The sequence below is a fragment of the Patagioenas fasciata genome, chromosome 1, assembly GCF_037038585.1.
Source record: "Patagioenas fasciata isolate bPatFas1 chromosome 1, bPatFas1.hap1, whole genome shotgun sequence".
Classification (NCBI taxonomy): domain Eukaryota; kingdom Metazoa; phylum Chordata; class Aves; order Columbiformes; family Columbidae; genus Patagioenas; species Patagioenas fasciata.
This window is the reverse complement of record NC_092520.1, coordinates 130,658,176-130,686,097: the sequence shown is the minus strand read 5'-3', so window position 1 is coordinate 130,686,097 and position 27,922 is coordinate 130,658,176. Positions and strand designations below refer to the sequence as shown.

The following is a 27,922-nucleotide window of genomic DNA, read 5'->3' as shown; positions in this document are numbered from 1 at the left end:
AACTTCACCTTTGTTCTGTGTGTGCACATACACCTACATGTGCAAAACTGTACTCCTCGAGTAGCGGATTTGCACAGGAGGAGGTAGAGCATGCAGCAAGGCAGATTAGGTACCTGAGAGAGATGACCATCACGCAAGCTTGAGCTGAAGGCAAAGGGAGGGCTGGGATATGTTTAACAGTTCCTTTGGCCAACAGTTGCATTTAGAGACCTTTACCAAGAGCAATTGACTAGGCAGTACTGCTGAACTGAGGTGAAAGGCTAGAGTCTCAATGCACTGCTTTACTATCTGAAAACTGCTTCGAAGAAGAGCTGATGGCACAGGAACTTGCAAGAAGGACACAGCTGTCACAGCATGTTCAGTTGGATCTTGTACTCCAAAGCTGCCTGAGTTCCACTGCAGGATGTATTAGGAGAAGCCATGGGAAGCATGAGGAGAGAAAAACAGAGAAGCTGGAAGGTTTGTGCAATGGCAGAAAAGTTATCTCCCTGGGGTAATTGTGTAGCATATCAACAACTGACACAATGGTGGCAAGGTAAGGGGTCATGTTTACTTTAATTCTTCTTCCCAGGTGTGTACCAGATATGTAACACCCCACCCCCTCTACCCCAACCCAGGCACAACTACTGGACTATTGTCATCCCTCAGTTCATCCACTCAGGCACAAGAATACACAGGCTAAAGTTTAATGTGGACTGTGTCCCAGTTGGGGCACCTCCTTCCATTCAGTGCCCAACCTGAAATATTGGGCAAAGGCAGGAGTCATGGTGTGGCAGTTCCTTTCCTTTATCACAAATGTGGGAGCTCCTTCACCCCTTTCTGAGGAACCATGTGTGACTGTGGGGACAGAAGGTAAGACAAACAAGGAGGTCATAATCAGGTGCCTCTGTGGCTATCATCAGACTGTGGAAGCTGCCTTGTCTTGGCTAGTGGTGTGGGTGGCTCCCTAGGCAGGTCCCCAGGCAGCAATCTTTCTGTGGGATGGTGTCAGGATGCAGCATGTACCATGTCAAGATTCTGTTTTACCCTTCCAGAAAAGACGTCCCCAGACCAGTCCTGGCTTCAGGCTGCTAATACAAGCAATCCCCATTCTGACAGCTGAATGTGTTACCCCACAAGATGAAATATTACAACTTCTAGCTCCACCTTGCTCCTTGGCTCCCTGAGTTCCCCCTTCCTACCCTGCAATGAATATGGAGCAGGGGGGAGGAAGCTGAGAGAATGGAACTGTGTCTGAATCTGAGGCTTCTTGTTAGCACAAGCTGCTATACCTCCACATTCTCACTCCACATGATTGATGCCCAGTCCTTCCTTCATCACTCTGATTTTGAGAGATGCTGTCCCTGTCTCTATCTTCCAGCAGTGCCCTCCAGCTGCCTCCCTGTCTGCAAAAGAACCAGCAGCGTATTTCCACACTCCTAGCCACAGGTAACTACCAGTTTCTCTTTCTAGCTGGATATATGCTCCTCTTGATTACCATCCTCTTTCCCTTCTTTGATTGCTTGCATTCCCTCTCTCCCACCCAAGACCCATCATTTCCTGATGCCACTGTTCCTGTCACACAGGGACTTGCTGCCTACCTCAACTACAGACAGCACTGTAGTCAGCCATGGCTTGCTCCTCTGCAAAAGGAAATCAGGAAGACAATTACACACACATACATGCACACAGGGAATAGCACACACGACCTTTTCCCAGCCAGACAGATAGGAACCCAACCTCCAACCCAAGTATAGGGAGGAATCTGCAACTCACCTGGCTGGTAGTAATCATAGATTTTGATGCTGGCTGGTTTCAGGTTCTTCACCTGAATTACTTGTTCCAGTTGCAGAATAAAAGTCTGAGATTCATCATCAAGCTTGTGGAGGTGGAAAGAAATTAGCAGGGAATGGGGGGGAAGAAATCATTGCATGTTCATCTTCCCTAGTTTGGATGTTTTTCTGCACTAAATCTCTCCAGGTTTTAGGAGTATGTGTGAGGAACAGCAAATGCTAACCCGATAGAAATTAAATTGGGCAAGCTCCCTCTGTCCACAGTTCTGCCAGTGCTCTTTCCCCATGCCTCATCCAGCCTTGGGCTTCTCACACAGTTCCTTGTCCTCTGGCTTCTTGCTTTCACTGCGCCAAACCAAATGTTTTTACTCCCACTTACCTTCTCCAGATAAATGTAGACCACATCAGCTTTCACTTCTATTTTCTTAACAATGGTTCTGCGCTCCAGCTGGAATAGGAAATAATAACAAAAAGAAATTTGTGAGCACTTTCGTAAGGGCTTCCTGACCTGAGGAACCCACTGTTGCACTGAAGGGATGATGTGGAGTTGGGCTCTGTGTGGAACTTTGTATTTCTCACACATAAGGGTTTTAGTGGTTTTATCTTTAGTAATTTCCTCCTGGACATCCCTTGCGAACATCTCAGGAATGAATTATGTTGACACTGCTCGATTAGAGGAATCTTCCACTCTGGGGACAAAAGGCCATGTAGATAGTAAATGGGACTGATGCGTTGGTCAGCAAACAGGTGTAGGCACCAGTAAAGACTCTTGTTATCTCACTGACTGCTAGACTGCTCTTAAAGACCTGCCTGGGATCTGTGCAAATAATTCATCGTTTAGTTTTCTGGCTGTTGAGCATTGATAAGGATCGTGGCTGAAAATATTGTGACTAGTTCAGCCAGGAGAAGACCCATTCAGAGCAGTGGGATGGGACCCTGGCTTAATCAGAAAAAATAATCTTTTGGGGTAGAACTAGAGTATATCTAAGAAATCTTTTCTTAGAATTTCTCGAAAACAAATCCTGGTGTTTAGCACACCCAGGAGCACATTTTGTTTCTGGCTCAAGAGAGAATAGTGTCAGGGGGAGAAGCTGAATGACCTCAGATCTTCTGTAGCCAATCCTTGTGGACCCTGTATGAAAATGAGAGGTTTTGGTTCAGCTCCAACAGCAAAGGGCCCTTGCTAATTTAGTTACCCCATGGCCTGAAATGAAGAGTTCCCAACTGGAGCAAGCAGGTGGGACTCATTCACCACAGCTACCCTTTTGTGACTCCAGTGTCCTTACCAACATCTTGGATCTGGGAGTCTGGACAAATCCAGACAGCAGGGACACCTCCACAATCACCATGTTGGATGTGACTCTGTTCCCTATGTAGCTGAAGAAGAAACAGTCAGAAGGTCTGACCCTGTGAGAATAGTACGCTCCCAGCCCTGCTTCCCTCCACCACCATACCTTGAGCCAGGCAGTGGTCTGGCTGAGGACCCAACAGGCATTGCTCCCTCTCACAGGAAGTAGCCAACATCTTCTTTCCCCATTCATTCCACCCACCAAATTCACCCTTGTCATGTCTGCCCCAAGTGCCACGTCCCCCTGTTGCAGCCCTGAGCATTTGGTGGCTGCTGTTCCCAAGCACAATGGGTCTTTTGCTCTTGCTGGAGAAGAAAACAACCCTTGGGGTCACCTGGCAAGGATGCGGATGTTGAGGAAACGTGTATCGTTCTGGCTACAGTTGGTCAGCTCTGTGTTGACACGCAAAGTGAAGGTTACAGCAGCCTGTAGGGGAGGCTCATGGTACCTCAGCACTATCTGCAGGGCAAGCACCAGGAGGGGAAAAGACAGACAAGGCATGATCTCATACAGGAAGAAGAGGCTGCCTCATCTCTCTCCCATGCTCATCCCACAACCTCACCTGAGCGAATACACAGCTGCTGCCATGGGCCTGCACCAGGAACTGCCCTTGGATCTCTGTCAGTGCTGCCTGCTGCACCAGCAGCCGCTTCTGGCGGGTGACTTTGAAAGTCCTCACAAAGCCCCTCTGAGACTTCACCCTCACAAGAGCTTGGCCTGATGTGCTGAACATCCTTGCTGCATATTTAGCTAAGGCTTGCAAGGCAACAACTGTGTCCTAGACAGGGAAAGACAGTCACTCCTCTGAAAGCACCAGTTCTAGTGAAGCTGACTTGGAGTAGGAAGACCTCAAGAGGACTTGCTTTGCCAGCCTCAGGTGCAAAAATATACCAAGCCACAGGGAGCTACTTGTTACCTGGGTAGAGGCAAAGCCTCCATAGACATTCTGCTGCTGGGTCAGCCATGCTACAATTCCAGCTGCAGTTGTCATGTCACCTGCATGTATCCGTGGCTTAGAGAGGTATGCCAGCAGCACATAGGCTGTCAGCTCTGTGTCCACTGATTGAGTACCAGGCCAGAATTCTGTGGAAGCTGGAGAACTTGGCTTGGGGCTCCAGTGGATTTGTCCCCCTGAAGAAGGAAAGAAGCATACAGGCTATCCAGAAAGGATGTAATTGCAGGTTCACAGGAAACAAATCTCAGAGTGCTTTCAGGGCTCCTTCAGCTCGTTCCCTGTACTCCAGCCCTGGTCACTTTCTTCATTTATTCTCTAGGGCTTCATCTGGTCTTAGCTCACAGATTCCTACATCCCCCATCAAGAGGATCTTGAAATCCTCCAGGCTGAAACTCTTTCTGATAAGTCACACTCAACTCATGAAATAAATTATCATCTTTTCAGTCACAAAGTGCAGTCACTGCATATGTACAAGGAATATGTACAAACACATATGTCATTTTTTAACTGCTTTAGCTGCCCATACGTTACTCCAGATCCCAGCAGGTGAATGTGAAGCAATACCCCAACCAGCAGCCAGCACCTGACTTGATGGCCTGTTCCTCCAGTTTGTACAGCAGCTCCTGGGTTGTCTCATAGTCCCCAGCCAGGGCAAACACATAGGCCAGCACAGCTTCTGTGTAGATGTTGGTGATGCTGTGAACCACCTGCTGCAGGCAGCGGAGGGTAGTCTGCATCATCTTGCTCTATGTTGGGAGGAGAGATACATGCCAAACTCTGACAGAGGCAAAGTAGGGGCCAGGGAAGCTCACGTCAGGTAGCCAGACTATGTCTTCTTGATGTAGCTCCAGAGAAACCCACTAAATTACAGACTCACTTGAGAAAACAGTGCACTGGGAACCATAGCCACCAAACAGGGTTGCACCATGCCAGTGTTACAGCAGTGTCTCTTCTGGGGAATGTCTTCACAGTCTGGCCAAATATTGGGTCCCTCAAAGCAGCTCCCTATATGTTCCTGGCCTAGAGAATTCCAGCAGTATGAGCTGGTGTATCCCCATAGCAGTGTCCAGGCATGGGAGTGTACAGGAGAGCAGGAGGGAATGGGAGCATACTCACCTTCAGCGGCTGACCCAGCTCCAGCAGTGCTGCAGCCACGTATGCCCCCAGTGAGATTTCATCATCCACACCACCCTGTGAAGGGAATGCACATTTCATTCCCTGTGTGGCATTTGGAGGGCACAGACAGTGACTCCCCAGAAGGAAAATCATTCCTTATGCCTTCTCCACCCCATACCCTGCTCTCTTTAAGGCTGGTTGCAGGAGTGACTTTCCAGGATCCTTTGGGATCCCACAATCATTTGCTGTCACAGCACTTGTGCAGCTACTCCCCAGCTGTGCTGTCTGGCTTGGCCCTCATTTACCTTTAGGGAGGAGTGAAAGATACTCCCTTTAGTTGCAAAGCAGCCACTGGGGAGCTGGTTTTGCTCCAGCCAGCGTAGGGCATCCTGGATGTTATTGTCATCTATATATATGTATTTTCTGGCTTGGCCAAAACTCTTGACTACAAAAGCTGTCAACCTAGGAAGAAATTGAGTTGTAAGAGAAAAACAAAGACAAAACATGAAAAGAGAAAGTCAAAGGCCTCTGAGTGCCTGCTCCTGAAGTTAATACTGACACAGCAAGGTGTCAAAAAATGAGTCATTTTCATACAGAGATTCAAGCCAAAAGTGGAAGTGGTTCACAGGACCCAAGTGGCTGCCCTCCTTCAGTTTAGCTCCACAAATATACTACTTGTGTACTACTGCTTTACCCAGTCACTTCACAGGTGAAAAACTTCTTAGCCCTTCTACATTTACCTGTTATATTTCTTCTCTTCCAAATACCTAGAGACAATCTTGAATTCCCCATTTCTTCCTGCCTTCCTTTCTCCATTTCTGCCAGCCCAAACACTACAGGGCAAACCTGGGACAATGCAGCTCTTCTGGGGACATGATATTTTACTGCTCTTCCCTGATCTACCTCCAGTCAGTATGTACCTTTCTTAGTTACCAGGATACCACCAGTAGAAACCAGTGTTCTCTGTGGGGCAGTAGCAGGGCCATAGAGACAAAAAAGAGACCTCCCACCTCCTGGAACCACATCTTTACTGTTCCACTTTCCCAGAAACTCTGCTGCCCTGCCTCACTGCTTTTTCAAGTGGCTCAAGTCCCTCAATCTGTCCCCCTGCCAGAGTGCTCCTGGAGTCTCCATCCGAAAGAGCAACACACAACCTATCAATCAGCTTTACCAGGCACGCTAGCTACTCTGGACCAGACAGGGCAAATAAGGATCAAGAGATATTCCCAGTGCTTACCAAGTGTTCCCTTCCCCACTCTTTTGACCAAAGACACTGTAGGACCCATCTCTATGCCTATAAAGAAGCTGCATCTGGTACCCTGGGGAGATGGGAACAGTGATTAATACAGTACAGTAACAGAGAGAGGACAACATTAACAGAATGAGTGCAAGGGCAAGAGCTGTTGGCAGGTAGGACACAGGAGAAGGCAGAGGAGCAGGGTGGGTTTGCTGTACTTGCCATTGCGCAGAAATCCTGTAGCCCTCTCCTTGATCTCGGGGGTCAGTTGCCTCGTCTTCTCCAGGTACTGCAGAGCATAGACAATGGGGGTAAACAGCACCATGTTCTGCTCCCCACAGCCATGGGGCAGCTGCACCAGACGGTCCAGGTTCTGCAGCGCCATCCCCATGAGGTCACCTACACAAGGTTATAAGAAACAAAGCAAGTGAAAATATGATCTGAAGTGTCTCTCAGCCAGGGACTGGATAATAATGCTTTATCTCAGCACAGGAGGAAAACACCGGAGAGTGGAGGAAAGAGGAGAAAACAACAGAGTGCAGGATGGAGAATGGTGACTGTTCTGCCTCTTCCCAGTCTGGGCATCATGATGAAGGGTGACCGCTCTACGGGGTCCCTGAGAAACTTTCCCTTATCAGCTTTTTCAGTCTGAAGGACTCCAGTCATAACAAATACAATTTGTAAAAGGCTATGAGCAGAGCTGCAGTTGCTCAGTGTGTGTCATACAGGCAGATGAATATAAAAGCATGTAGGGAAAGTTTGAGATATTTCTGGTCTTTAGCCAGGCTTGTTCTACCTGGCCATATGTCAAGCATCAAAGTGTCAGTAAGCCAGCAGGGGTGCTAGTCAGATGGTGTGAAGGTGTCCATATGTTTCCCAGACAGCCAGAAAAGCCTTGTATTTGCTTTCCTCCTTTGGGGTTCTGTCACATAATATCCATGGCTACTTATACCAGGCCTGGCTTCCTATCACATACCATGTGGGCAAATGAGCCAGTGCAAATAAGTGTACTGAATGATAGGTATGTCTGGTCCAAGTAGCATCTCCAAAGTATTCTTTTGGAACTTAGCAATGCTGAGTAGAATTTCTTCTCTCCAGGAGCTTCCGTTGTAGCAGTAAAACTCAACAGGGAGGTCAGATGGTTATGAGCCTTGTTGATTGCATCTACACAGAACTAACCAAGGTCCCAAAGTTCCGGTAAAAATAATGGCCTAGAATCTCTGCTCCAAAGTCCTAGCTAGAAAAATATGGATTATTCTCCTCTGCAGATTACTTTTCCCATGAAAGCCTAAGTGCTAACCCCAAAATCTGAAAGTCTGGTGTTGGGAAACCTTGCAAAGAATAGAAACACAGCATACTCTCTTTTGAGCAGTTTCATGTCAAATGGGTGCCCTGACACCACCACCAAGTTCAACCTTGCTCATCAGTGACCCCACAATAGAAATCACTTACCTGAGATGGAAATGGAAGCCCTAGCAGATCCCTTTACTACATTGTCAGGGAGGTGAAGCGACACAGGTTCTTCGGCCTTGTTTCCTGATAACAGCATAGAAGTGTAGCATGAAAAATCAAACCAAATGCAACTAACCAGAGGGACAAGACTGACACAGATAAGTGGGATACTACCCACATCCCTCTCACACAGACTGCTCCCTAAAGTCTGTCCCACTCATCACACCAAGTCCCATTGCCTGGAAATTTCAGATTAGAAGGGACGTAAGAGCTGCCAGCCAGGCTGAGGGCTCACCAAGCTGTACAACTCAATTTACTATGCTTCACAAGCTCCACAAGAATCACAGTTGGTTAACACTTGGCAGAGGAACAACCTGGAGAGACTTGCAGTGTCATGGGAACAGGGTGGGACAGCTGGAGCAGCTCTCACTGGTGACTATCAAGCCTCAGGAATGCCTGGGGACTGCAGTGTGGGAAGGAGACTACAGAACAGGATTTTGCCACCTATACGCACTGGTAAATTCACTACAACAGAATATGTGGAAGTAATATTTTTTTGTTCTTTCCTGTGTACTAGGAAGTGGAATTTCCTATGTGAAAAATCATTTAGAAACATTCTTTCATCAGACCTCTCACAGTTTAGTCCTGTTCTTAGGTCCAGTTATTTCAGGCTGCAGGACCCGTTCAGGCTGTCCACATACCTCCTTTTGGGCACAGAAGGGAGCCGTAAGACTTCTCCACTAACACACCTTCGGGCTGCCGGGACAGGAATATGAGCATGGGAGAGGAGAAACAAGATTACATGCAAAATTCCCTAACAGCAGCAAAATTTCAGAGCAAGTTCAAGTCTAAATTCAGAGGTTAGTCCCCAGCCTGTCCTCCTCACCTCTGGCAGGTCTGCACTGAAGCTGCCTGCTTCACTGCCCAAGAGAGCAAGAGCAAGCCAGAGTAAGGATACTCTTCGGTCAGTGAGCATATAAAAAAGCTCATGTACAATGGGTGATTGATGAGGGAAGGATACAGGGAGAAACGCTGACATGGTGTATGAATGCAGTTCAAGAAAGGGCACTGTAAGAAAGGAATAGGTTTGGCTGGGTCCTGAGGAGAATAAAGCAAAATGAGCCACAGCTTCAGTATGCTAATGCTGTCCAAAAAATTAGGAGAGAAAACCATTTAGCCCACCTCAGTCTCCTGTCCGCAAGGGGTAGGGAAACTCAGAAAGAGAAGGAAACTTGCTTTCATACTGACCCGGACGAGCAAATGTTTGACCAGCATATGCCTCCGCCTCATGGTAGCTGGCAAGGGCTTCCTGCTCCCACACCTTGGCATGGTGTCCAGTACCTCTGTCCTCACTGTGATATTCAGAGTCCCTAGCAAATAAATTGAAGAAATAAATGGAAGCCTGTTTCTTATACCTGTGGCCAAATGGAGTAAACTTGCTTTAACTAATAGTGGTCTGAGATGCTTTGAATGGCTGCTCTTCATAGCCTCAGTGGTTTGACTGGTAAGGGTGAGCCAGCCAATACTGATGGCTTGTTCATACATAATAAACATGATGGAACTAGGTAGTGCCTCACCAACAGTGACTTCATTGCACTACATGTGACTGTAACAGGAGAAGATCCAGCAGCCCCTTGGACCCCGGTGTTCTCTTCCCATTGTATCTGAAGCACAGCATCAACAATACAAGGTTCCCCCACCCAAATCCATGCAGCCCCTTCCTCCCCAGTTGGTCCCACAGCCTTGTCTTCAAGAGTTCTCCATGCCACACATCCAGTTCCTGCTCTCTCTGATGAGCTTGTCTAAGAAGAGAGCAAGAAAGCAGACATGATGGATTGCATGCTTGAACCACTAAGAGCAAACTTTGGGATCCAGAGGAGGCAAGGCTCTGCCAGCTTCTCTGGACCCCCATTCCTTTTCACTTCAGTTTTAAGGTTCATCACCACTGCTCCCATTTTTTGCTGTCGTACCCAGATGGACTGCTGTCATACTCCACATGAAGGTCTTGGACTCCTCTGCACACAGACACTCCTTTTCCCTGCAGGTCTGGCAAAGCTCCACCTGGAAGTCTGAGGATTTAGCCAGGGACACATGGACCTGAGGGAATGACAGGTGCAGCAGAGCAACTGGGCAACTCAGGAGAGATGGATTAGCACAAGGCACTCTAAAACAGGAGGGCATAGTAGGTCTGTCCCACACAGTATTACGTGTGGCACAGGCACACACCTGTATGCACTGCTGCAAATAGTTGAAGACCACAGCTTTCAGCATGAAAGTCTCTCCTCGGATGACAGAATATGGCAGTGTCAGATCCACAAAGAAGGGCTGGACTGTTCTGAGGCTTGTGGTAGGGGCAAGGCCAAATCCCCTCCCAGCCAAGCAGAATGTCTTGAGCTTCCACTCTGCGGCAACAGCAGGTGCTGTGACTGGGACACTCCTGCTGCCATTGGAGCTAAGAGGAAGAGAGCACTTCCATGAAGAAATTAATCCCACTCCACTGCAATGGGATGGGCTCATGGCCCTGGATGAGGGAGGTTGTGCAGGTCCTCATGCTCAGATCAACCTCTGCTATATTACTAATGACTTCTGCTCCAGTGGCTCACAGCAAGGCAGCTGTCAGCAATTTGTTCCCTAAAGCCACAAACCCTGCTTAAATGCCGAAACTAATGGCTTTATATCCTTCTCCTGAGGATTCCAGCTGTGTACAGTCAGTCAACAGCATGATGCCAGTCAACAGTATGGTGTTCTGGAAAGCAGCAGCACCATATCCTCCCGAGTGTCAGTTCATCTATCTTAATCTAAGCACTGTAGCAACAAGGACTATAAACTTAGCTGGCACACCCACCAAATTGAGAAGTCAGTAGAGTGTACCCCAGTGTGTGAAGAGAGGATACTTGGTGGTTTGGTCTGAAAGTGTATTGCTCTTCTCTAAACCTGTGTAGACTTCAGTTCTACACCTCAAAGTCTACTATTCCTCTGGTTTGACACACTACAAATGTGAGGAAGAGCAACAAAATTCACATGCAGACCTCTTTTTGCACCTATGGATGGGTTTTTGCAAAAATGCAAGTCATCTAAGTCTCAACAAAGGGATCATCCTTCTGTCCATTTGTGAAGTTTGGCATCACTTACCCAACAGTGAACAGATTCCAGATCCAAGTTTCAGGGAAGTAGTGATGATGTCTTCCATGGGCTGTAAATTGGGGTTGTTCCTTAGCAATTCTTTGGTCTTCTGTATAAGACCCCCCTGAAAGAAAGATTAAGGAGTCCCACCAGAGCAGGTGAGGTGAACCCTGCCAGTGATGACAGCCTAGCACTGGGGCAAGAGACAAAGCAAGCAGGAAGAGATGTAAGGGAATAGCCTAGCAGAAGAAAACACAAGGGAGTGGGCTTATTTGGTAGGAGAAGGAAAACAGGAAGAGAAAAGAGAGTGGTAACAGGAGAACCAGCTTGCAATGAGCTGGTTGCAAGTTTTCCAAGACTTGTTCAGACAAAGCCCCCAGCTGACCTGACCCAGAGTTAGTGCTAAAGAGACAAGAGACATCCAGAGAGCCATTTTAACAAACACTTCTGTAATTTTGTTAATACTGACACTGTTTGCTGGTCTGCAGAAAATTTGTAGCCCTCTGCAAGCAATGGTTTAAATATAAGCAGATGTGTGAACCAGCTTGGTGTGATTAACTAGTGTAAACTGAGACATGGAGGAAGGAAATTACTGTCCCTGCAGCCGCAGGTGTGGACAGAAGGCAGGTCTTAGCACAGTGTGTGAAATAGCCACCGGGAAACAGATCCTCTCCTACACTTGGGTTTGTCTTTGCCAGGAAAGGGAATTCCATCCTTTAGTGTCAGGTAATATCCATATAGTGACATTCTTCAGAGCCATTTTTTGTAGGAACTGGGTCATGCCTGCCAAGGCTGAAAGTGCAGCTCACCCATGGTCAGCTTCCTGTCCACCCGAGGAAAACACGGAGATGGCTTCTTGATTAGAAGGTTTGAGAAGATTTTCAGTCCCATGTTCTGTTAGGAAAAAAGGAGAATGTGGGAGGCAAAAAAGTGTCTGTGAGTGGGTAAGAGCGACCCACTGCTCTTCAGAATTGCTCTGAAAATGATCCAGGTCAGGACAGCCCAGTGCTTGGGCAGCCCACAGCAGCTCTGGCCCAACCAGACACAGTGCTGGGTGACACATGGCACAGCCTTCCCTATCCCTTATTTCTCAGGAGGTCACTAAACCACCACCTCTCTTCTGGGGAACGCTGGGATGTCTTGCTCCTCTCAATGCATTTCCAGTGGCAAGTGCACAGAGGAGATGTTTCCATGTCCTGCCCCATCCCCTCCTTCATGCTGAAGGGAATAGCTGGATGAAATCTGCGCTCTGAAGTCATGCAGAGGTGTGACAGGGAACACACCTTCTCTTCAGCCCCTGGGGCTGGGACATGGACCTGTCCATAAACACAAGAGATATCCCTATGCTGTGAAAGAGCCTCCTAAGCTGTGTCTCTATTGCTAAATAAGAGGACAGGGCATGATCCCCAGGACAAAGGTGAAATGGCACTGCCTGTCTTGTGTCAATGCTGCTGAAGGCTAGTCCTTTCTAGAGCAGATCTGCCTGAAAGACAACAAGAGATCAGCCAAGGAACAGCCCAAAACAATGTCAGAGAGCAAGCTAACAACTAAGCCATGTCACTGATCTGTGGTCTAATGTTTGGGATCACTCCCCATCTCTCTTTCCTCTAAAACTATTGACAAACAGTACAGAGCCCAGACCCTCATTCCCAAGCCCCCAAAGCTGGGTTTTGTTGGTCCAGGATCTCATAATCTTGCTTTCTGCATCTGTGGAATGGAATACAGGTGTTCCTATTCATAATGGGATTGTATGTTTCTTGAGACAGCACAGTTAAGCCAGGACAGACAGTAGTGATTGTCTGGAGAAGGCAAGGCCTTCTCAGACTGCTTGGGAGAAAGATATCTCAGTTGCTCATAATTTCAACAGCTCTGAGAAAAGTCACAAGGTGATTACCCGAAAGAGGTTAAAGATGTCATGCTGAAAGGAATGCTGTGGCTGGTCTCGTAGAAGAGGTGATGTGGTCTGGGGCTGAACACAGTGATCTGAATGCTCTTCTACTTGGGCAGGGTATCCATGTCGATAGGCAGCAGGGAATAAACCATAGACCTAGGGAAACTCAAAGACAGGAAAGAATGAGGCAACGAGCCGATACCTCCAGATGCTTTGCTCCACCATTCCCTAGCATACATATCTGTTCCTGCCCATCTCACCAGGCAGATCCTGTTTTCTCCTCCACACAAAGACCTCCTCATCCATTAGCTTCTGGCTTCCCTCACCACAGGCACTGCCTGCCTCCTGCGGCTCATCTATCACTCCTGGGTTTTTTTGCCTAGGCACACAGATACTCACCATTTGACTTGTCAGCTCACTCTCTGGTCTCACAAAGAACATCTTTTCATTCACTGCCTGTACTGCACACAAGGAGCCAGGGGCTGCCTGGAATTGGAGCTGCACTGCTGACGCTGGCTGGACTTCTTTAGCTGAGAATCCTACCTTGACCTTGAGCAAGACACCAGGAAAGGAAATATGAAAGAAAGAGGGGTGAGGAGGCTGACAGACAAACAGCACAGACAGAGAGAGGGAGACCAGCTGGAGTCTCCCTTGCTCAGCCACTGCTATGGACAGAAGTCACTGCTGAAGCTTTCCGGGTCCCTGGGCACTGTGTTGCAGACATCACAGTATCACAGTATGTTTGGGATTGGAAGGGACCTCAAAAGATCATCTAGTCCAATCCCCCTGCTGGATCAGGAACGCCTAGGTGAGGTCGCACAGGAATATGTCCAGGCGGGCTTTGAATGTCTCCAGGGAAGGAGACTCCACAACCTCCCTGGGCAGCCTGTTCCAGTGCTCTGTTACCCTCACTGAGAAGAAGTTCTTTCTCAAATTTAAGTGGAACCTCTTGTGTTCCAGCTTGATCCCATTGCCCCTTGTCCTATCATTGTTTGCCACTGAGAAGAGCCTGACTCCATCCTCGTGGCACTCACCCCTTACATATTTATAAACATTAATAAGGTCACCCCTCAGTCTCCTCCAAACTAAAGAGCCCCAGCTCCCTCAGCCTTTCTTCATAAGGGAGATGCTCCACTCCCTTAATCATCTTTGTTGCCCTACGCTGGACCCTCTCCAGCAGTTCCCTGTCCTTCTTGAACTGAGGGGCCCAGAACTGGACACAATATTCCAGATGGGGTCTCACCAGGGCGGAGTAGAGGGGAAGGAGGACCTCTCTCGATCTACTGACCACCCCCCTTGTAATACACCCAAGGATGCCATTGGCCTTCCTGGCCACAAGGGCACAATGCTGGCTCATGGTCATCCTGTTGTCCACCAGGACCCCCAGGTCCCTTTCCCCTACACTGCTCTCTAATAGGTCATTCCCCAACCTATACTGGAACTTGGGATTGTTCCTGCCCAGATGCAGGACTCCACACTTTCCCTTGTTAAATTCCATCAGGTTATCCCCCGCCCAACTCTCCAGCCTGTCCAGGTCCCGCTGGATGGCAGCACAGCCTTCTGGCGTGTCAGCCACTCCTCCCAGCTTAGTGTCATCAGCAAACTTGCTGATGGTACACTCAATTCCCTTGTCTAAATCATTAATGAATATATTGAATAATATTGGCCCCAGTACTGACCCCTGAGGCACTCCACTAGATACAGGCCTCCAACTGGACTCCGCACCATTGACCTCCACTCTCTGGCTTCTCTCTTTAAGCCAGTTTGCAACCCACCTCACTACTCTATTGTCTAGACCACACCTCCTCAATTTAACTGTGAGGATGCTGTGAGGGACTGTGTCAAAGGCTTTACTGAAGTCAAGGTAGACCACATCCACCGCTCTGCCATCATCCATCCACCTTGTTACATTCTCATAAAAGGCTATGAGGTTGGTCAAGCATGACTTACCCTTGGTAAAGCCATGCTGACTGCCCCTAATGACCCTCTTATCCCTGATGTGCCTTGAGATGGCACCAAGGATAAGCTGTTCCATTACTTTCCCGGGGACAGAGGTGAGGCTGACCGGTCTATAATTACCGGGGTCCTCCTTCTTGCCCTTTTTAAAGACTGGAGTGACATTTGCTTTCCTCCAATCCTCGGGCACCTCTCCCGTTTCCCAAGACTTGGCAAAAATGATGGATAGCGGTCTAGCAATGACTTCAGCCAGCTCCCTCAGCACCTGTGGATGCATCCCATCTGGACCCATGGATTTATGGACGTCCAGACTATTTAATTGTTCCCTAACCCAGTCCTCATCGACTAAAGCAAACTCCTCCATTAACCTGGCTTCATCTCTTCTCCACAGTTCTCTCTTTGAAGGATCTGAGTGTCTCCTTCCCTCAGGTCTGCTTGTCAGCTCTCCCCCAGCCTCCCCCAGTGAGGCTCACCTGGTTTTCAAAGCACAAGGCAACATTGAAACGGATGCTGTCAGCTGTTACACCTCCATTGGGGAAGATGGCATATACCACTAAGGAAGGTGATGGGGTGAAGTCAGCAGTGAATGTCAAAGGAATGGAAAAGGAGCCCTTCAACACTGAGGAAGGAAAGGCAAAATGTTTTCATCACAGCCCCACTGAGATCTCCTTCTGCCCTCCTTTTTTCTACTTTATAATTCCACAGTGTCAAACCGATTCCTGCTGCTACTTTGTCTGCTCTCTCCCTCCATTCTCTGATCCCATGCACTCCATCTTCCCACAGGTCATCCCAGCCTTTCTTTCCATCATTTCCCTCATTCTGTCTTTTTGGTCTCTTCCAGCTGACATGATTGCTTCCTCAGACTCCCTTTGTCCTTTTTGCTGACTGTCCAGGATCTACAGATTCAGAGAATCTGGGAGAAACTTTGACAAATCTTACTGTCCAACCTAGAAACCCACCAGCCGCTTCCCATTGTCTGACAGCCACAGACTTACTGTTCAGCTTCCCAACCTGGACAGTCCTCTGGCCCCTGACAACAATTCCAGCCTTCCCAGTGACCTTAGGGAGGAGGGACAAAGGATGAGCAGGCTGCTATTTGCCAGCAGAACACAGTCACATTCACCTATGTACATCTTGCTCTTCTAAGCAACCTCAGAAATAAACTGTGGATCCAATCCAACCCCCCACCTTGGGTCCAGCAGATTTGCAGACATCACAGCATTGGAAAAAAAAGTTTTAACATATAAGATTCTGGTCTGGTCTGTCCAGTTATGACAATGGATGGGTAGTGGCTTTAGTGGAGATGAGACACCACAAAGGTATTTCCCCTCTAGTAGGCAGGTCTCCAGACTGGACAAAAAGCCGTTTACACTGAGCAACTGTTAGATATCCAGAGTTCAAAAGTGATCCCCCATCCAGTTTTAAAGGGAGAAGAGTTTGACAGCAGCCTCTGCACAAGACAATCCCCGCTCTGCTGCAGCCTTGGCAGAGGCCAAGGGGACAATTGGCTGCAAAGGTAAAAGCCTCCTCCCATCCATAGAGGTGACTGGGTCCTCGATACCAGGATCACACTGTGGCCAGGCTGAGCTCTACAGGGTGTAATGTTCACTCATTTCTGCAAGAACAAGCTTTTCCTGTCATCCCCCCAAGGGTTATCTAAATTATACCCTCAACATTTCATTGGGTTCTGCTCCCACCAATGCAGTCTTTTCCTCCAGATTCTCTACTACCCTTACTCACATAATATGCAAAGCCTATACGACTGGTATCTTCTCCCAGGTCATCTCGAGTGAGTGTGAAGGTCACTTGGACACTCCACTTCAGCCCACAAGGCAGTGTTTCTGTGGGTGGGTGTATGTCCAGGAAGCTCTTCGTTGTGACATGGAAGGGCTGGAGGTGATGGTAAGCATTTGTGTAACTGAAGTCAGTTTTTCGAGGTGTGTGCATGACATCCTCTAACGTGAACCTTCCCTGAGAGGGGACCAGAGACACACAGAAATAAAGAGTTTCATGCTTCAGTACTTTGTTAGGATGTCATCAGTTCAGTTTGGGAAAGGCTGTTGTGTGGTGCCTTCCTACCGGCCCTGCACAAGCAGAGCTGTGAGGGGAGTCCAGGCCTGAGCTGGCAGGGGGCTGCAGGGCAGGAGTGGGGAGCACTAGAAAAGCTCAAGGATTCTCATTTTCCTGTATGCAAAGGTGGGATTTACCTCCAAAGAGACTGATGAGCTGTTCCAGGCAGTTGTGTCCAGGTTGAATGATGCTATTCCACTACCATCTGTGATGTATGTTTTGATAAAGCGACGCCTCATAAACTTTATAATGAGATAAACTTTCCTGTTTTTCATACCATTTCCATAGTGATCCTGAAGCTTAACCTGGTGACAATAGGGTGAGGCAGAAAAGCCAAAGTCAGATATTTCTTCCAGTGTCATACCCAAAACTTTCCTCCCTCTGACATAGAGCCTCATGTGTAGGTGGCCTTAGCTTCAGTCTAGCCCCAAGAACACAGGAGACATATACATCTCCGTCATCTCTAAAGCTGAGGTAAAAGTGATTAAAACCTGTCTGCTTCAAAAGGTGTGTGTGGCTAGAGCATGAGGAGCTCATCTCCTAGCCAACAGCTGAGACGTCCTTGCATCCCAGCATGACTGCTGAGACATCACTCATTGCTCTCAGCAGAAACTGGAGGTTTAAACACATTTGGGGATCTGAAACACATTAACTGGAGCTGCACTGTCAAGTAATGTGACACATTGCAAGGCAAAGTACTCTGTCCAAAGAACAGAAAATGCTTTGGGTCAACAAAATTTACTAGACTCTAAATTCCTTGGCAAATGATGGGGAGGGAAGAAGTGACAGAAAAAAATCACCTTCCCCCTGTAGGGTACTCCAGGGATGTAATATGCATTTGGTGTCTCAAACACTGCCCTTGCAACTGTCCTGGAGATGAGGATTTGGCTGGAGGTGTTGATCTGTACCCCTGTTGGAACACAGAGTGCAAAGGGAGCAGGATCAGTATTGGAGGTGACTACCACAGCCTAGTTTAATCTCACTTTGTTTTTCCCAGCCCCTCCAAGTAGAGTGTCTCAAACTTTCTTTCTGACACCAGCACCAGCAACTTCAAGGTTTGAAGGCTGTTCCCATGGCAGCTCCTTCTTTAATTAAGATGGCTCCAAGCCCCTTTGTAGCCTTAAGGACCACACTTGGAGACACCTCATCTGCCTGCTGCTGGCAGAGTAGCTTTCCATGAGCACAGCAAGTTCCTCAGGCAGGACTGTTCTCCATGTCCTGTGATGGTCCCAGCACCAGGCAGAGGAGAGGGGGAGGTGTGCCCACTCTGACCCTCATACCCTCAGAATAGTCCCTCTCGCCCTTGCACCTTCTCTGCTGAGCCCCTGGATACCTGTGCCCATCTCCAAGAGAGAGGCTTCTGCATAGAGCTTGCCATCTTCCTCGCTGGGAGCCAGGTTGAAGACTGATGTGATTACAGAAGGGGTGAAGCACCCTTTGCTCGTGGTCTGCAATAGCAAGTGGTAGATATTATTTGAGACTGGGGGGAAGAGAAGGAGTCAAAAGTACAAGCTATTAGTCATTCTGTCATAACTGTTTACTGCAACAAGTGATAATGTAGAGTCAGATATAGATAGATGTGGTTCACATTTTAGATCCTGTATTTTCTGTTTTACATACATGAATATGTGTAATTCATATTGTAGAAATATAAAACAAAGCACCTTTCACAGTTTTATCAATGTTGCAATGCTGACAAATTTCCAGATTTAGTAGAAAACTGAAGATTGCACTAACTGGATTACAGAGAAACTATATGAGTATTTTAATAGATCTAGCTAGAAGACCTGCAGAATCAAATGAAAAATCAAAGTAACAAATAATTTCCAGAGGTGCAAGATTGCAACTACTGTAACAAGTCCTAGTGACAAATCATAAAGCATGAAAAGTCTTCAATGATATATGTACAAGGGAAAAGCCCAGCTATGAAATATTTTGTTAGGAATGGAAAGATATAATAAGGAACATATAAAAATGTGCAATATATAAATATATGAAAGTATATGGAATCATATAAAGATATGAAAGTATAAAATAAAGTATAAAAACACCATGTGATTTGACCCATCCATATCTCCACCACACCTTAGTGTCCTTGTGCAGCTCCAGGATGGGTTCACCTTAACACAGTAATTTTGCTCTATTGTTGTTTCTTATACTACATTAATTTCTGGCAATTTCTTGCCAGAAAAGAACTTCTTTCCAGAAAAGAACAGAACTCTCAATCTTCTGTGAAATTCCTCTTTTCTAGTCCCTATCACTAGTAAGAAAAATTACAAAAAAAAGAATTTCTGGAGATAAAGGCCTCTCAGTTGGCCTAGGCAACAATAATTGCATTAATTGAATTACAACAATTACTTATTAGTCTAGATACACATTACAGAGGTTGGCAAACATTCACTACATAGCAGTTCATTCTGTTCACTCAGCCCTTGACACTTAGTCCTGTATGGTTCTCCTTCACTACTCATATATCTTCCAAGATTTTACTCACCAGACCACTGTATTCCCTACAGATGTCCCTGCTGACATTTTGAGGACGCCTCCTTGCCTTTTGGCACAAAGTCACCCGCATAGTTCCTTGCACTGCTTTTCCATAGCTGTACCTGCAGGCAGAACACCAGAGGACCTGCTGAGCAGAAGCACTGTGTATTTTGCTGAGCAGGTTGCTCCACAAAGGTGGCTTTCCTGATGAAGATCTTAATGCAGCAGGTAAGCACAGCAGGCATAAACGAAAAAATAACATATTGTGTATTTGGGGAGTGCAACAGCATGGTCCTGCATCCAACAGAGGCAGAAAGCAAGCACAGACTGGAAAGGACCCATACTCTTCTAAACTCTCCCACTTTTGGGTGCTTGCTGATGTGAGCTGATGTATTCACACAGGACAGAGCAGCACCCAGTGGAGATATAAGCTCAGGTGTGAAAGCAGCAGAAACCTGTGTCCCTCCAGACAGCAACAGAAAGTACATATTATGGCAGTAATAATGCTACAGAATGACCTCAGACCTGCCTCAGCAGAGGCTTATCTCATGATCTGGTCTCTCGTTTCCATCATCAGAGCTGTTCCGCCGTTTTTTGCAAGGTACAGGAAAAGTGGGCCCTTGTCAGTTCATTTTCCCTGTCTGCCTTGCTGCCCTTCCCTGCTTTGACTCCTCTCTGTCTTTCCTTTTGGAGCAATGCTCCTGACAGTACCAGTAACAGGAAGACATCTGCAACCCATCCTGGCTGTGCAGAGTGCTGTACTGTTTTCTACTAGAGCCTCATATGGTCTACTTTTAAATGTTCCAGTTAATGATAAATTATGTCACATCAGTAGCAAAGAGACACCAAAAGTCTCCGGACAACCCAGCTCACCCCCTTTATCACAAATGAGCTCACCCTCTTTAGCTGTCTACAAAGTGCTTTCCAGATCATACTTGTTCCACCTTTGTGCTTATGCCATCTTAGGTTTTCCTTCACAGCCTCATCTGCTCAGTTTTTGCTAATGACTACATAACTAGAGAAACCCACTTGCTTCTTTTAAGAAGGTAATAAATTCAGTAGCATGTAAGTGAGAAGGAACAACATAACCTTCTAAAGAAACACCAGTTCCTGCTCCTTTACATGGGCAAATCAGTCCCATATTAGGTATGTGTTTTTCCACACAGAAGGTCTTTCAAAGCTGGACACACAGCTTCCAGATCATGCTATCACTTGCCTAGGACAAGCCTTCTGTAGCTGGACAGTCACCCTCAATTGTGGCTCATGAACCTCTTCCCCAAAGAAGAACCCCTCATTTTGACTCTTGCACGATTTGATGTTCTTCAAAAGGAACAACTATGTCTGGCCCTGCTTGAGCCACTTCTCCTTGATAGATTCAAGACACAGGAGACATGCAGAAGGAGAAACACAGTTTCAATGAGCTCTTTCCTTTCCCCAAACATCCTCTTTACCTGCCACACACACGCAGTGGAAAAGTTTTATCTGAAGCATAAATCTGAGCTGGTCCCTCGAAGAAAACATCAAACTTCTGCAACACTGGAACAAAAAACACAGTACTCCATCAAACGCAACAGACAACTGAGGCATGGGATCACAAAAGGGAAGAATGAGTTCATGTAATGCTGGAGTCCCACAAAGGAACATGTTCATGAGGTAAAAGTAAGAACTAATTAAAAACAGGGAAACCAAAGAAAGAAGCCCATTTTTCCTCCACCATATGAACAGTCTTGCAGAGATCTTTAGTGTAGTCTCACTCTGTGCCAGCCTAGTTGTTGGCAGATAACTTCTCTAGGAATCTCCAGCACAATCTCCCTTGTGTTCATTTCTGATATTGCCCACTCTATACTCTATACATTTGTGTTTAATCCTAGCTCTCAGACAGTAAACCTTAGTTTAAAATGTTTGGCTACATATTATTATACAGACAGACAGAAGCAACTTTTTCCATCCCATTCTTTTTTCTCCATACTCCGTCTTACCGCGTTCCTCCACCTTAAAGGTACTGGACACTTTTGGATTCACCACACTGATGGTGTAAGTCCCCAGAGAGAGTTCAGTAGCTAACTGGAAAGAGAGCTCTGCAATGCCCTGTTTTGGTCTCACATCCAGCCACTGGCCAATGCGGTTTTGGTTTGGGTCCTGCAGTTCGAGGGAAGGAAAGAAGAGACAGTCATCAGCAACACCTGCCATTTCTCTACCTAGAGCCCAGTGGATTCAGAGGTATTTCAGAGGCTCCTGCTGTTTTCTCCCCAGATTGTGCTGGGGAAACAGAAAAGGTGAACTCAACCCACCCAGGGTTACTCTACTCTGTACTACTGTTGAAAAAGAGGGTATGAAAACTCCTGACATTTAGACTCCAGTCTTACATAAAGATGAACAGTAAGAGTTAACTAAAACCTGGCTGGTGTTTGTAAATGTACAAATGGATGGAAGCTGAACCATTTGGATCATAAATGCTTGCTAACAAGAAGCGTGTGGACAGAGTATGCATGTCCATGTGTATACACAGACTCTAAGAAAAGTAACTTGACTCAGCAAGACAGAGGCCTAGGTATTATCCATAATGAAGTACCATTCCTCATAACACCTGGAGAGTCTGGAACACCCACCTGGACTTCCACCATGGAGTACTGCAAAGCAAACAGACAGCAATGTCAGAAACTGGCATGACATAGCAACCTGCATATAAACTTATCTTACCCATCTAGTCTGTGTGCTGTGACAAAACTGCCAATCCCAAACACAAGAATACAAGGAGCTTGATCCTACCAAAACCAGGAGAATGGGTTTGAAATAGTAAGGAAAATAAAAAACATAAAAGCTATACTATTCTCTGGATTTGCTTTTTGATCCCTGAACTTGTAAGATGTACTTTGACAGGTACTCTACAACTGTGAAAGAATTTACCATTAAAAAAAAAAAAAAAAAAGCAGAGACATTAACAAATGCCATCATCCCACGTCCACAAATACTAAAAGGCATCAGTTTGGTAGCATAAATTCCAAGAATTAGCAAAATTGCATCACCTACAGGAAGAATACACCCCCTATTTTCCTTTAAAATCCCTGACCTAGGAGGTAAGGCTTGGAGGTATGAAGACTGCAGCTGACAGTAACAAGGATGGACAAAGAAAGACATATTTCAGCCCTTTTAGGCTGAGTAATTCTCTTTATGTTCTTATATCAATGCAACTATCAGCCAGGAGACAGTAGTGGTGAAGGACATGTTATTTGGGAGCGCAAGGCATAAGGAGGCAGGAACAGGGTCTTGGAGGACTAATGGTCTGTAAACAGAAGGCCACATGTAATTCACATTATTCATCATTCTAAGCTTTCATGCAAGTTATCATAGGCAGATCTGTTTTCAATGAAACAAAAAAATGTGCAGGTTAACTATTTTTGTAACTCCAATCCAATGTCAATGCTAAAACAAAACATGCTCAGGAAAAGCACCCATGTTATCTCCAACCAATCTAATTTACAAACTATATATTATAACCTTAATGCTTCTGTGCACTCAAGCCTCATAATAGCTTTGGTTAAACATGACCTCTTTTGAATTTTCATCACAGCATTAACACTTATAATGCTAACTTACACTGACACACAGGCATCAAATAGTTATGGTCAAATATCTTCATGAACCAATTGTAAGCATGGAAGCAAATGTATTGTTTACTTTATTGTCTAACTAATATACGAGATATGAGTTCTCTGTTGAGAGGAGAAAGGAGTGTGTGATCCTAGGCCCTCAGCAATAGCCCAAAAAAGAGGAAATGTAATCAGAAGAAGCCAGAAAGATCTCTCCCTGTATTTCAGTCTAGAGGGATTTGATCCAACTCTGTGCTCACATATGCCTTTCAGTATTTATCTGTCATGCATGAATTCCTGTTGGCTCTCCTTAAATTGCTTGAGGATAAAGGACTGTGAAATAGCTGTAGCTGCTGGCTGCAGGTATAATTGCTTACCGTAGAAAGACGCTAGTCTTGCAGTTTCCTGGCTAGCACATATGCAAGTCTCTGGCAACTTCTCACTCCCTTGACATGGGGAGAATGAGCTGCTGCCAGCAGCAAGTCAGTACAATTTGGTTATACTCTTTTTTCTCTCTTTTTTTTTTTTTTTTATGATCACGTCATGCATATCTTTTCCCATAGCAATCAATTTTTCTTAAAATTTTGCAATGCATATCATCTTGCTTCAGACCCTCCTGCCACCCTTAGGTGCAACACATTCCACAAAGCGCTGAGCTTTCGAGAGCTGTGGGAGGGGAGCTACAGTTCTGGCCGAGTCTGTACACAGCTTGTCTGATAATTGCACCCATGGCAGGCAGCCTGTGGATGTCCCCAAACACCCTGCCAGCTTTTTTGGCAGGGGGACAGATATATGCAGCTCCCAGGCTGCCCTGTACTAAGTCAGCTAGCAGGGAGCACTGTCACACTCCCCAGATACCACCAGCAATGGCAGCGTCCCACTGACCAGCAGCCGTCCTGTGAGAGTGACAGCACAGCTGTCAGCAAATGGGCATTGGTGTCCCATTTTAGTTTAGTAGAGGGTTGGCCCTGGCTGCCCTGAGTGCTGCAGTCTCAACCTTCATAGCGTGGGGCTGGCAGAGGAGGTGGAGACAACAGAGGGAACTTGCAGACTTCCTGGCCTCCACTTAGATGGGCTTTACCTTGCTGTTAACAGGAGTAAATTCTTCGGTCAATGTCACAATTCGGAATTTCACTGAAGGGAAGAGATGGAGAAGAGCATTACAGAGACAGAGTGCATGTGGGAGTGGACTTGCCCTGCACTCGCCACACCCTGAAATCACAGCTTGCCACAAAGCCTTACCGGTAGCCTCACATCTGCCCTGCAGCCCTCCCTTACCCCTTGCTCAGACCTCTTCCCTCCAAATGCATCACAGCAGCACAGCAGACAGCATCTCAATTCAGGGTCTTTCCTACAGTCTACACCCAGAATTAGCCTTACATTTCCTCATCTGCAGTGTAAGCAGGCAAGTCCTACATGGCCCTGGTCAAGAGGACCATTTTCAGGTTTGTTCCCTCTTCCAAGCCAACTCTGTTCCTAGAATGTGTGAGACCGATCCTTCCAGTCCCCTCCCATCCCTAAAACATGGTGCACAGGTACATCACTCCAGAGGAAACAGATAGCTTCCCTCTCTGTCCCAATGGAGGCCACATGGCACATAGTACTCAGTATGCCGCTCACAGGAAATTGGGAAAAATGTCCAGGCAGGTCAAGGCAGGGGAACTGTCAGGGTGCTCCCTGTAGTACTCACCCGTCTGTCCTGGGTTATAAATGGGTTTATCCGTCTGAATGAAGGTACCGGTGCCAGCCCTGCGGATCAGGACTTTCTTCTCTTCGTTTGCACTGAAGTATTGGCCATTGGAGATGCGCAGGTGGACAGTGCCCACCTCCTGGCTGCCTGCAGGTTGAGGGACCTGGGACACAAAAGAGGAGCCACCAAGTTAGCAGGCAGTAGAAGAGGACAGGATGGCATCAGAGCAGTGCTCCTTTCCCTGCTCCTTCTGCACCATGAGGCCAGCCTCTTCTCTGTCTTACTTTGAAGGCCAGCACAAGTTGTCCCCTCTGTAGTTGAGGGCTCTGTCTATGGAAACACACGGGATGCCTTTACACTTGGGGCAGACCTTGGACAAGATGAAAAGAGAGCCTGTTCAGGCAGAGAAATTGTTTGCCCTTCTACAGGGCCACTGCTACAGCCTGCATGGAGCAAGATGGAGAAGACTTAAGGGAAAAAAAAGTCTATGTTGATGAGAAATCTGTTTCTGAGAGTGTGTGGGTCATGGAGGCTAAAATCCACTCCTACTCATCCATGCAAACCAAGAAAATAAGGTTCATGAGTTTGGCAGATCAGAAAGACTTGTGCTGAGCTTGTGTGCACAGAGTGCCTTTCCTAGTCCTCCAACACATTTTCCAGCCCTTAAGAAGAAGCCTGTAAGTAAGCAGACATGGTGTGAGGCTGTCTGCTGGCTCTTCCTGCATCACAATTCACAAATGACACCCTGTGGCAGTGCTTCCTTCTCAGAGGAGAGAATGAGCTACACAGCTACCATCTGGGCACTTCTAAACAGCTCCATCCTCCTCAGTCCTTTGACGGCTGACCAGGCAGCCTTCCCTCTGTTTGCCATCAGGGTAGATTGTGAGATACACAGCAGGAACAGTATCATGCAGACAGATAAAGGCAGGGAGCAAAGACATCAGGCTCCCACTAAACTCTCCCTGACTTTGCATTCACTCCTTTCCATGACCTTTGTCCTCCCATGATGCTCATTCTCTGTTTCCCTGGTAAGAGGAGTTATGAGCCAAAAGAACACACTGAGAGCTCACAGCTCGAGGTCCCTGCCAAGAATGATCCTGACCTGAAATTTGGAGCATTCAAAGATCCAGTTGTTTCGGACGACTTTGCGGTAGAGGCTGAGGTTGCCAGATGGATGCACAAGGGTCAAGGCCACACGAATAGGCTTCTCCACCCCACGGAGGTCCAAGCACACTCTCTGAGAAGAGGGGTAGGGCAGTGCAGCTGGAATAATGATCAAGTATCTCCTGCAGTGGGGAAACAAGACACCAAATCCTGGGAGTAGTCTCAACCACTCTTGACACTAATACTTTATGGTCGGAGGAAGTAGGACAGTTTACTATCTCCATTGGGGGCAGGTGGTGCTGCTTTGCTGGGGAGAGGGACAGATTAACAATGAGACCGTGAACCTCTCAGAGGGGTGATGGAAGGTACATAGTTAATTTGAGGTAAATACAAGATAAATTCTTTCTGGTGACCTCAGGTCACATTGGTGTCTACATGGCTTTGGAGGATGCTACAGTAGTGCAGAGAAACATAAACAGTAGAGACCATCTCTGCTTCTGCAAAGGGAACTGTTCTTAGGTGGTCTCAGTACATGTGGAAAACGCAACAGTCCAGCCTCTGAACAGAAAAGGATCTGTCCTTCTTGTTATAAGACAGCTCCCCAACTACCTTGGCAGCAGATTGGTTCCTGCTTAATCATTGCTAGCCTTGCAGCCCTTTTCATTTGCCATCCACTTTATCCTATACCTTTTCCTTCAGCCTGCCTCAGACTGCAGTCCCTTGCTTTTCTTATTTCCATCATCAGTCCTCACATAGTTCTTGTACTGCAGCAATACTCATGAGAGAGGTTCCCACTTTCAGGAGGATTCCATGTTCATAAAAAGGCTTATCCCATGCTGCATACCACCCCATGTCTATCCTTTCCAAGAAGATGACTTGCAGGGTCCCATACTCTCTCCCTGCTATCCTGGCCCCTCCCTCAGCATCACAACTATCAATGACCAGATTTTTAAATAGCACTTACGGTTCTGCCACTATCCCCACGGTGTAGAGCAGGCAGCTCAGGAGGAAGGGAGTCCACATTTTTATGGGAGACCCCCAGAGAGGTGGATTCCTCTGGAGAGCTGGTCAGAAAAGAAGGTAGGGTACAGCTTCTCTCCTTCCAAGGTCTCCAGGCCACTTGCTGTTGTTGCTTCCCGAAAGTAGACAAAAAGCCTCAGAGTTTCCTTCTTTCTGTCTCAGACCCGTGTTTATAGTGCTGCAGGCACAGGGTTGTACCATTCAGGATGTTCCCTAGCCAATCCAAGTCTTTTTGGACACCAGCCTCTCTGTTCTCCTTCTCCCCTGGGATGGAACTGCATCATTCAGAGAAATTTGCTTTTTATTTTGCTAAGCAACAGCCTGTGTCCTGTTCACTGCACTGACCCTGCTCCCTGTGCCAATTGTAGTCCCAGTCCCATTGTTTTGCCTCCATCTGGACTGTCGCACAGCCCCTTGGCATGTGCACTCAACTGGAACTCACAGTGAACTCCTATGGTCATGCTGTCCCCAGGCTTTCTGAGTCTGCAGCTCCTAAGGCATGTCTCAGTCTTGAACTGGAGACCAGGCTTTGTACAAATTACGTATATATGCATAGTGCTCTGCTCCTTCACAGAGTGCTGCCTTACCCAGGAGAAGAACACAGAGAGCAGGTAGAGCTGGAGTCCTCACCTTATCTCTGCCCTACAGGTATTTCAGCTTGAAGAGGAAATCTATCAGCTGCAGCTATATCACAAAGTCCTCTCTAGTTCAGTTCAGGGCCAACTTACACATACACTCACCACTGGAAATGAAGGTTGAATATTGGGCAGGCAGGTCAAAATCTGTATGGCTTGAGACCTATGGGGTTTTCTCCAGCTATGAAGAGTCTATGGCCCTAGCCCTAGGTAATGGGAACTTGTGTTGCCTAGTTTGGGAGCTTTTTTCCACATACCAATTTTATACCTGTCGGTCTACTGATTATACTGAACTTTTTTTCCCTATCTTACCATAACTGAAAAGAAAATCTGGTTCTTAAAACTACTTGTTCTTAAAATAAGGAAGTTCTTCTATTTCAGTGTAATGACCATTTCATATAAAAATGCACCACTAATTTATCCTCCAGTACCAAACTGGCCTCTTAAATATGTGTGGCCTGGTAATATTTTCCTTTTC

At 46.8% G+C, this 27,922-nt stretch overlaps 1 protein-coding gene across 1 annotated transcript; it reads right to left on the bottom strand.

Moving 5' to 3' along the window:
- Positions 1 to 1,581: 1,581 nt before the first annotated feature.
- On the bottom strand, positions 1,582 to 26,812 carry A2ML1 (alpha-2-macroglobulin like 1). Its single transcript, XM_065848505.2, has 35 exons — positions 26,754 to 26,812; positions 25,788 to 25,971; positions 24,686 to 24,848; positions 24,077 to 24,129; positions 22,015 to 22,035; positions 21,385 to 21,544; positions 20,857 to 20,941; positions 19,416 to 19,527; positions 18,255 to 18,369; positions 17,722 to 17,831; positions 17,059 to 17,226; positions 16,592 to 16,822; positions 15,847 to 15,910; positions 15,325 to 15,470; positions 13,295 to 13,444; positions 12,899 to 13,051; positions 11,814 to 11,898; positions 11,014 to 11,128; positions 10,108 to 10,333; positions 9,852 to 9,978; positions 9,130 to 9,251; positions 8,583 to 8,637; positions 7,882 to 7,965; positions 6,652 to 6,828; positions 6,430 to 6,511; positions 5,498 to 5,654; positions 5,193 to 5,267; positions 4,660 to 4,822; positions 4,038 to 4,252; positions 3,684 to 3,899; positions 3,456 to 3,580; positions 3,059 to 3,149; positions 2,152 to 2,220; positions 1,756 to 1,858; positions 1,582 to 1,622 (listed from the first exon to the last, which is right to left on the bottom strand). The coding sequence occupies exons 1-35, from the start codon at positions 26,810 to 26,812 to the stop codon at positions 1,582 to 1,584; spliced, it is 4,302 nt and encodes a 1,433-aa protein (XP_065704577.2).
- Positions 26,813 to 27,922: the final 1,110 nt, after the last annotated feature.

Excerpts from the sequence above, each read along its gene's own strand:
- A2ML1 (XM_065848505.2), bottom strand. The coding sequence starts at position 26,812 with ATGTGGACTCCCTTCCTCCTGAGCTGCCTGCTCTACACCGTGGGGATA. Across the intron at positions 17,227-17,721 it reads GAGTACCCTACAGGGGGAAG|GTTAAGCTTCAGGATCACTA; the intron begins GTGATTTTTTTC and ends TATTGTCACCAG. Across the intron at positions 4,823-5,192 it reads AGCTGGGTCAGCCGCTGAAG|AGCAAGATGATGCAGACTAC; the intron begins GTGAGTATGCTC and ends CTCCCAACATAG.